Source organism: Phacochoerus africanus, chromosome 1, assembly GCF_016906955.1.
Source record: "Phacochoerus africanus isolate WHEZ1 chromosome 1, ROS_Pafr_v1, whole genome shotgun sequence".
NCBI lineage: Eukaryota > Metazoa > Chordata > Mammalia > Artiodactyla > Suidae > Phacochoerus > Phacochoerus africanus.
Genome location: NC_062544.1, coordinates 83,326,932 through 83,337,388, shown reverse-complemented (window position 1 = coordinate 83,337,388; position 10,457 = coordinate 83,326,932). Strand labels below are relative to the sequence as shown.

The 10,457-nt window shown below is 41.2% G+C and overlaps 1 protein-coding gene across 5 annotated transcripts in view; it reads right to left on the bottom strand.

The window, feature by feature from the left end:
• Window positions 1–798: 798 nt before the first annotated feature.
• The window catches only part of BTD (biotinidase), a 51,209-nt gene continuing 41,550 nt past the window's right edge, over window positions 799–10,457 (bottom strand). For all 5 annotated transcript variants that reach the window (XM_047768652.1, XM_047768645.1, XM_047768681.1 and 2 more), the window contains one exon: window positions 799–2,276. In XM_047768652.1, coding sequence (XP_047624608.1) covers window positions 1,104–2,276 — 1,173 coding nt within the window. In that variant the 3' untranslated portion in view covers window positions 799–1,103. The remainder of the gene's footprint in view (window positions 2,277–10,457) is intronic.

The following is a 10,457-nucleotide window of genomic DNA, read 5'->3' as shown; positions in this document are numbered from 1 at the left end:
AAAGAGCAGGCGGGCTGGGAAGGAATTCACAGCCTCATTCCATCCCACGCAGTGGGGCAGCTAGAAGGCCCTTGCCCAGAGCTAGTGTGATTTATTAAGGTGTCTGGAATCCCTGGATGAGACTCGCTATTCGCAGGAATCCTATTACTCATCTGTTCCCTTTGCGGCCCTCTCTTCTGCACTTTTTTCCATCCTCTCTCTCTGGGGCACTGCACCCTTTTCTTCCAGTCATTCTGCATCCTGCCTGACACATTCCTATTCCTGACAGGGAGGCAGATGTGAGAAAAACCTTCCCTTCTATTTTTAAAAGCTCCTCGGGATCTACAGTGCTGATGCCGCTGGTGGCACTGGCACCATCCGTCCATGTGCATGAATTCTGGCCAAACGGAATGGAAAAGTCCCTGTGGCAACCATATCGTGTATGGCTTTTGCTTTGAGTTTGTTTCTTACCCTAGAAAACATCTGAGGTTGTGAAGTTTTATGTCCTGGGTGTCACCTGATCAACAACAAAAACAAGAAACACACAACCTGCTATTTTGTGGACATGTATAAACTACATTTACTTTTGTTTGTGCTCTTAAAACAATGTGTTCTGGAGTTCCCATCGTGGTGCAGTGGTTAACAAATCCAACTAGGAACCAAGAGTTTGCAGGTTCAATCCCTGGCCTCGCTCAGTGGGTTAAGGATCCGTGAGCTGTGGTCTAGGTTGCAGACGCAGCTCAGATCTGGCGCTGCTGTGGCTCTGGTGTAGGCCGGCAGCAACAGCTCCAATTAGACCCTCGCCTGGGAACCTCCATATGCTGCAAGTGCGGCCCTAAAAAGACAAAAGACCAAAAACAAACAAACAAGCAAACAAAAAAACCCCAAAAACTGTTCTGAAAGATCTGCTGGAGAAAGATGTGACTTGAAAAAATATATGATTAGAAAATACCAGAAAACATCTCACTAACTTGCACTTAAGAAGAAGAGACACTAGTGGAATCAGTCTCCCTGGCTTCCCCCACAGCTCCCAGGATGGGTTCTGGGGGGGAGAGGTGGTCCTGGGGCTGTGAGCTTTGGCCTGTGCAGGGCCCACATGTCAGCCTGAGCCCACCCCAACATCCCTAGTCCCTCTCATACACCCGCCCATAGAGAGCTGCTGTCACCAGGCCGGAGGACAGTCCACTCTTCCTCAGGAAATAGTGACCATTCTCCCAGCCCACCTGGTCAGGGGTTTCCAGGGTCATCCCTGAGGTCAGAAGCATTGGAAAGATATAGGAAGTACTGAAGTTCCCCCATAGGTGAAAATCAAATATCCCTGTGGTCTCTGTGATCTCCTGTCCACAGGTGTCAAAGCCAAGACCCCCACACTTGACCAGGGCACAGGCTTGAACATAGTAAGTGCCATGCACGGTGTGAAGGCCATCAAAGACCCCCAGGGAATACAACTCGTTGGACAGGGTGGGCCTCAGGTAATGTAAATGACAGCAAAGGCCATCTGCACAGACTTGGAGGTAACCTTCCTTTCCCCACACAGGGACCAGGGTGAAATTGTCATACATCATTTCAGAGTTAAATGTGGGGGGAGCACTCATGTTCCCTTCAGGGGCTCCATCACAATGGATGTCCTGAGCATCCTTCTCAGAGTATAGATCCCCTGCCAGGATTTTTAAAAACTTGCTATGGGATATGTCCATCTTCGATGTGGTGTTCCCTGTGCTAATGAGACCTGGTGGATTTTTGGCTATTTGGGCAATTATGAGGCGACCTTCAGGGCTTTCCATGTCGTGGTGCCAAAAGGACTTCAGAGGAGTGTGAATGCCACTTCCGGTCATCCCTAGGGATGGGTGGTGGATGTTTGCAGCCAGAAAGTTGATGCCAAAGGCAATGGAAAAACCTCTCTGAATCTGAATGGCTGCCAAGAGCGGAAGCTGGTTCATCCAGGCAGTTGGATATACAATGTGCTTCACCTCAGGGTCTCTGAGGATGCTGACAGCAGGCTCGAAGAACAATATATCAAAGCAAGTGAAGGTGCCAAACTTGCCAGCAAAGGGGGTGTCAAAGATGCTGTGATCCACTTCCAGAGGGGTATCGAATGCTGCCTCAAAGTAGAGGTTGTGTTTGCGGTAGCGACTGACCAGGGTTCCATTACTGCTGAACACGACATTCGTGTTAAACTGGTATCTTCCATCATCTGGGCACCCTGGGTCACTACTATGACAAGGCTCCTTTGTTCCAAGGTTGGCCACCAGGAACATTTGTCCCTTGATAGCCATACAACTCAGGCGCTGGAGGACCTAGAGGAAAGAAAAGGTATAAATAAATGGAATTTTTAAATACTGCCTTTCATAATTTCAAAAGAGAAAAGCACCTGTACTGTATGCAAAATATATAAACAGCTATCATGAATCAATAAGAAAAAAGTAACCATTACTGAAAGTGTGCAACAGATATGAACAGGTGGTTCAGAGAAGAACAAATACAAATGGCTAACAAACATCTGAGAAGATGCCTGATCTCATTAGTCATGAGACACAAATTAAAATTATAATAAGGTATGATTTTTCATCTGCATAAGATTTAGAAAAATTTAAAAAACCATTCTATCTTGCATTGACCAAAGGATGGGCAAACAGGCACTAGTGCACTATTACTGGGTATGTAAAGTGAAATTAAAATCTTTTAAAGGGAAAATTTGGTGCTCTTAAAAAACAATTTTAGGGAGTTCATGTCAGGGCTCAGCAGTTAATGAGTCTGACTGGTGTCCATGAGAACGCAGGTTCCATCCCTGGCCTTGCTCCATGGGTTAAGCATCTGGCATTACCGTGAGCTGTGATGTAGGTCACAGATACGGCTTGAAAACCGTGATGCTGTGGCTGTGGGGTAGGCCGGCAGCTACACCTCTGATTCGACCCCTTGCCTGGGAACCTCCATATGCGGCAAGTGTGGCCCTAAAAAGCAAATAATAATAATAATTTTTAAAGTGCTTATCATCCTGGAGGGCTCCAGCAAAGATGGTAGAATAGTAGGATGTAGAACTCACCTCCTTCCAAAGATACATCAAAAATACATCTGGACTTCCCTGGTGGCTCAGTGGGTTAAGGATCCAGTGTTATCATTGCTGTGGCTCAGGTTGCTGCTGTGGTGCAGGTTTGATCCCTGGCCCAGGAACTTCCACATGCCACAGGTATGGCCAAAAAAAAAAAAAAAAAAATGTAGAACAATTCTCACAGAATATCTACTGAATTCTCACAGAATATCTTAACCACCAAAAATCACAAGATTTCCATGTAACTGGGTAGGATGAAAGAGAAAAAAATGAAAGAAAGCTGAATGGGACATGCTTCCCTGGGATGGAGCTGTGAAAGAGGAAAGGTTCCTATACCCTGGAAAGCCTCTTCATTGGTGGGGAGATAAGCTGGGACAGAAAGGGAGCTTCAGAGGCTTGGAGGAGAACACAACAGTGGTTGGCAGAAGGCAGAACAGATGGAGACTGGCACAGATGGCTCAGCCCACCGCCCCTGTGCTCCTCGGCACAAGATGCATGCTTGCTGGTACATCTGGAGGCTGTGTGTTGAAACTCAGGCTTCAGAGGACACACCCAGGGAGAGGATAGGGGTCAGCTGTGCAGAGACAGCCTGAAGGGGCTTTGCTGTGCAATGACAACCTTGGAGCAGAGGAGGGCCCAACTCAACATCCAGTGCAGACTCTGGTCACGACAACTATGATTGCTACTAAAGGAATAACAGCCAGCAGACACTAAGGAAAGAAGCAGCAAGCATCCATACTAAAAACAGCATTCACAAAAAATATTAAATCCATGTAAGCTACACAGGGATGCTCCCACATAAAATAGCCCTCTAAGACCACAGTAGATAACTGTTTATCCTAAACTCATAGAGTCAGAAATATATAAGTAAATGGAGAAACAGAGAAACTACTCTGAATTAAAAGATCAAGAGAATTCCCCTGAACAAACAATGAAACAGTCTAGTAGATATCAAGTTCAAAAAGGAGATAATGAAAATACTAGGGAGTTCCTGTTGTGGCTCAGTGGGTTAAAAAGCCAACATAGTGTCCATGAGGATGTGGGTTTGATCTCTGGCCTTTCTCAGTGGGTTAAGGATCTGACATTGCCCCAAGCTGAAGTGTAGGTCACAGATGTTGCCCAGCCATGGTGTTGCTGTGCCTGTGGCATAAGGCCTGCAGCTGCAGCTATGATTTGACCCCTAGCCCAGGAACTTCCATATCCTGCAGGTGCAGCCATTAAAAAAAAATACTAAAGGACTTAAGAAAGGGTATTGACAGAAATGCAGATTACTATAGAAAGGAACTAGAACCTATAAAGAAGGGCCAAGAAAAATTAGAAAAACTAATTTGCCAAGATGAAAGCTGAGCTAAAGGCAATGAATAGCAGACAATGAAAATGCTGATGGACAAACATGTGATCTGGAAGATAAAGGAAATTGCCCAATCCAAACAGCAGACAGAAAGCCAAATAAAAAAATGAAAGCAATCTAAGAGACTTATGGGATAATATAAAGTATGCCAATCTACACATAATATGGATCCCAGAAGGAGAAGAAAGAGACAAAGGGATGGAAAGTATATTTGAAGAAATTCTGGCTGAAAACTTCCCTAACCTAAAGAAGGAAACAGATATCCAGTTACAGGAACCACAAAGGGTCCCAAACAAGGTGAACCAAAACACACTTACACTAAGACATATTATAATAAAAATGGCAAAGGTTAAAGATAAAGACAGGATTCTAAAGGCAGCAAGATTCACAGAACTAGAACAAAATATTTTAAAGTTTGTTTGGAAGCACAGAAGACCCAGAATATCCAAAGCCATCCTGAGAAAGAAAAATGGAGCTGGAGGAATCAGGCTCCCTGACTTCAGACTATACTACAAATCTCCAGTCATCAAAACCATATGACACTGGCACAAAGACAGAAATATAGATCAGTGGAACAGGATAGAAAGCCCAGAATTAAACCCATGCACCTACAGTCAACTCATCTATGACAAAGGAGGCAAGAATATACAATGGAGAAAAAATAGCCCCTTCAATAAGTGGTGCTGGGAAAACTGGACAGCCACGTGTAAATGAATGAAATTAGAACACTTCCTAACACCATACACAAAAATAAACTCAAAATGGATTAAAGACCTAAATATAAGACCAGATGCTGCAAAACTCTTAGAGGAAAACATAGGACAAACACCCTCCTACATAAACCACAGCAACATCTCCCAAGATCCACCTCCTAGAGTAATGACAATAAAAACAAAAATAAACAAATGGGACTTAATTAAAATTAAAAGTTCCTGCATAGCAAAGGAAACCCTAAGCAAAACAAAAAGACAACCCACAGAATGGGAGAAGATATTTGCAAATGAGTGGACTGACAAGGGATTAACCTCCAAAATCTATAAACACCTTCTGCAGCTCAATACCAAAAATACAAACAACCCCATCAAAAAAGACAAAGAAGACATACAGATGGCCAAAAAAATACATGAAAAGCTGTGCAACATCACTCATCATTAAAGAAATGCAAATCAAAACCACTATGAGGTACTACCTTTCTGGGCCAGAATGGCCATCATCAAAACGTCTACAAACAATAAGCACTGGAGAGAGTGTGGAGAAAAGGAACCCTATTACACTGTTGGTGGGATTGTAAATTGGTGCAACCACTATGGAAAACAGTATGGAGCTTCCTCAGAAAACTAAAAATAGAACTGCCATTGGATCCAGCAATCCCACTCCTGGGCATCTATCCAGAGAAAACCATGACTCGAAAAGTTACGTGTACCCCAGTGTTCATTGCAGCACTATATACAAATAGCCAAGACATGGAAACAACCTAAATGGCCACTGACAGAGAAGTGGATAAAGAAGTTGTGGTACATACACACAATGGAATATTACTCAGCCATTAAAAGGAAAGAAATAACAGCATTTGCAGCAACATGGATGGACCTAGAAATTATCATGCTAAGTGAAGTCAGTCAGATAGTGAGACACCAACATCAAATGCTATCACTTACATGTGGAATCTAAAAAAAAGACACAATGAACTCCTTTGCAGAACAGATACTGACTCACAGTCTTTGAAAAACTTATGGTTTCCAAAAGAGGGACAGGTTGGGGAGTGGGGGGATGCACTGTGGGTTTGGGATGGAAATGCTATAAAATTTGGTTGTGATGATCATTGTACAACTATAAAGGTAATAAAATTCATTGAGTAATAAAATAATAAAAGCAGCAAGAGAAAAACGATGTTAATTTTAATGAACCCCCCTATAAGGCTAACAGCTGATTTCTATACAGAAACATTGCAGGTCAGAAGGTAGTGGCAAGATATAGTCAGATCTTTTTTTTTTTTTTTTTGGTCTTTTTGTCTGTTTAGTTTGCACCCACGGCATATGGAGGTTCCCAGGCTTGGGGTCATCAGAACTACAGCTGCTGGCCTATGCCAGAGTCATAGCAATGCCAGATGCATGCTGTGTCTGCAACCTACACCATAACTCACAGCAACGCCAGATCCTTAACCCACTGAGTGATGCCAGGGATCGAACTTGCAACCTCATGGTTCCTAGTGAGATTTGTTTCTTCTCTGCCACTATGGGAACTCCTAGTCAAAGTCTTGAAAGGGAAACTTCTGGAATCCAGAATACTCTACCCAGCAAGATTATCATTTATAATAGAAGGAGAGATAAAATATTTCTCTGACAAGCAAAAACTAAAAGAATATAGCAATCTAAATCTATTATAAGAGAAATATTTAAATGTCATCTCTAAATAAAAGAGAAGCAAGAATCTATAAGAGAAAATCACAATTGAAAAGTAAACCACTTAAATAAGTGGTATATGAATTAAAAAAAAAAATTTTTGTGAAAGCAATGGTAACCACAAGGAACAGCAAAAGGATAAACATGAAGATGTAAAAGAAGACATCAAAATCATAAACTGTGGGGGAGGAGAGTAGGAAAATGTAATTTTTAAAAAGTATGTATTTGAGCTTATATGACTGTCTAAAGCAAGTATAGAAAGATGTTAACATACTTAAAACAGGGGAGCCACAAATCAAAAATATACAACAGATTCACAAAAAACAAAAAGAAGAGAACACAAGCATTATAAAAAAGAAAATAATCAAACCTCAAAAGAAAAAATGAAAATAAAAAGAAAGGAACACAGAAGAAATACAAAAGCCAAATGGTAAACAATGTCTAAAATGGTAATAAAAACATATCTATCGATGATTGTCTTAAATGTCAATGGACTAAATGCTCCAATCAAAAGACACAAAGTCACAGATTGAATAAAAAAGAAAGAGGCTACAATACGCTGCTTTCAAGAGACCCACTTTAGAGTAAAGGACACACAGAGATTGAAAATGAGGGGATGAAAAAAGATATTTCATTCAAATGGAAATGACAAGTAAGTGGGGATCATAATACTTAGACAAAATAGATTTTAAAAACAAAGACCATTAAAAAATAAGAAAAAAGGATACTATATAATGAGAAGAGGATCAATAAGACAAGAAGAGGATATTACACCTGTCAACAGATATGCACCCAATATAGGAGTACCTAAATAATACATAAAACAAATACTAACAGATATAAAGGAGAAACTGATGGGAATACAATAATAGTAGGAGACTTTAACACCCCACTCACATCAGTGAACAGGAAATCAGTAAGGCCACAGAAATCCTAAATGATACAACAGGACAGTTACACTTCACTGATTATGTTCAGGATATTACATCAAAAAAAAAAAGGCAGAATATATATTGTTTTCAAGTGCACATGATACAGTTTCTAGGACTGACCACACACTAGGGCACAAAACAAACCTCAACAAATTAAAAAAATAGAAATTATTTCAAGCTTACACGCACACACACACATATACATACAGCTGCCAGCTTCCACCACAGCCACAGCAACATGGGATCCAAGCCACATCTGCAACCTACACCACAGCTCACAGCAATGCAGGATCCTTAACCCACTGAGCAAGGCCAAGGATTGAATCCGCATGCTCATGGATCCTAGTCAGGTTCAATAACCACTAAGCCATAAAGGGAACTCCTCAAGTGTATTTTCTGATCACAATGGAATGAGGCTAGAAATAAACCACAGAAAAAGAAATGAGAAAAAAATGATTATGGAGACTGAACAACATGCTACTAAAAAAAATCAATGGGTCAATGATGAAATCAAAGAAAAAATCGAAAAATATCTTGAGGCAAATGACAATGAAAACACAACCATACAAAAAAAAATATCTATGAGATGCTGCAAAAGCAGTTTTTAGATGGAAGTTCACAGAAACACAGGCCTTCTTCAAAAAACAAGAAAAACCTCAATCTAACCTACCATCTAAAAAGTTAGGAAAAAAAAAAAAGAACAATCTTAACCTAAAATCAGCAGAAGGAAGGAAATAGTAAGGATCAGAGAGGAAATATATAAAAGAGAGATCAAAAGACAATAGAAAAAATCAATTAAACCAAGAGCTGGTGCTTTGAAAAGGTAAACAAAATTGACAAGCCTCTGGCCAGGCTCACAAAGAAGAAAACAGAGAAAACCCAAATAAAATAAGAAATCAAAAAGGAAACATAACAACCAACACCAAATAAATAAAAATAAAAAAGAGAATACTACAAACAATTATATGGCAACAAATTTGACAACCTAGAAGTTTCTAGTTTCAAGTTTCTGGAAACATACAGCTCACCAAAATTGAATCAAGAATAAATAGAGGGGAGTTCCTGTCATGGTGCAGTGGAAACGAATCCAACTAGGAACCATGAGGTTGCGGATTTATCCCTGGCCTTGCTCAGTGGGTTGAGGATCCAGCATTTCCATGAGCTGTGGTGTAGGTCACAGACATGGCTTGGATCTGACATTGCTGTGGTTTTGGTGTAGGCCGGCAGCTATAGCTCCGATTAGACCCCTAGCCTGGGAAGCTCCATGTGCCATGGATTTGGCCCTAAAAAGGAAAAAATAAATAGACAAATAAATAAATAACTTGAACAGACAGATCACTAGAGGTGAAATAGAATCCATAATAATAATAATTAAAAAAAAAAAAACAAAACTCCCTGGGGTTCTTGTCATGGCTCAGAGGAAACCAATCTGACTAGCATCCATGAGGATGCAGGTTTGATCCCTGGCCTCACTCAGTGGGTTAAGGATCCAGCATTGCCATGAGCTGTGGTGTAAGTCCCAGATGTGGCTTGGATCTCTCATTGCTGGGCTGTGGCATAGGTCAGCAGCTGTAGTTCCAATTTGACCCCTAGTCTGGGAACCTCCACATGCCACATGTGTGGCCCTAAAAAGAAAAAAGAAAAAAGAAAAAAAAAAAACCTCCCTAAGAAAGTCCAGGACTAGACCTCCCAGGCAAATTCTATCACATATACAAGGAAGAACTTGGAAGAAACTCTTCCAAAAGACTGAAGAGGAGGGAACACTCCCAAAGACACTCTATGAAGCCATTATTACTTTGGTAACAAACCAGAGAAAGTCACTACAAAGAAAGAAAGAGAAAGAGAGGAAGGAAGGAAGGAAGGGAAAGAGAGAAAAGAGAAAAGAGAGAAAATTACAGGCCAATATCTTTGATGAATATAGATGCAAAAGTTCTCAACAAAATATTAGCAAACCAAATCCAACAACACATATAAAAGAATACACACCATGACCAAATTGGAGTCACCCTAGGGTCACAAGGGTGGTTCAACATATGCAAATCAATCAATACCACATCAATGAAAGACAAAAACAACATGATCATCTCAATAGATGCAGAAAAAGCATTTGATAAAATTCAACATCCTTTCACGATAAAAACTCTCACCAAAGTGAGTACAGAGGGAACATATCTCAACCTAATAAAAGTTATTTATGGAGTTCCCTTCGTGGCACAGCAGAAACAAATCCGACTAGGAACCATGAGGCTGTGGGTTCGATCCCTGGCCTTGCTCAGTGGGTTAAGGATCCCGTGTTGCCGTGAGCTGTGGTGTAGGTCACAGACATGGCTCTAATCTTGCATTGCTGTGGCTCTGGTGTAGGCCAGTGGCTACAGCTCCAATTGGACCCCTAGCCTGGGAACCTCCATATGCCATAGGTGTGGACCTAGAAAAGACCAAAAAAAAAAAAGTTATTTATGACAAACCCACAGTCAATATAATACTCGGTATTGAAGGAGTTCCCATTGTGGTTCAGTGGTAACAAACCCAACTAGTATCCATGAGGACATAGGTTTGATACCTGGCCTTGCTCAGTGGGTTAAGGATCTAGCATTGTGGTGAGCTGTGGTGTAGGTTACAGGCATAGCTCAGATCCCACATTGCTATGGCTGTGGTGTAGGCTGGCAGCTACAGTTCTAATTGGATTTGTAGCCTGGGAACTTCCATATGCCATGGGTATAGGCCTAAAAAGACAAAAAACGAAA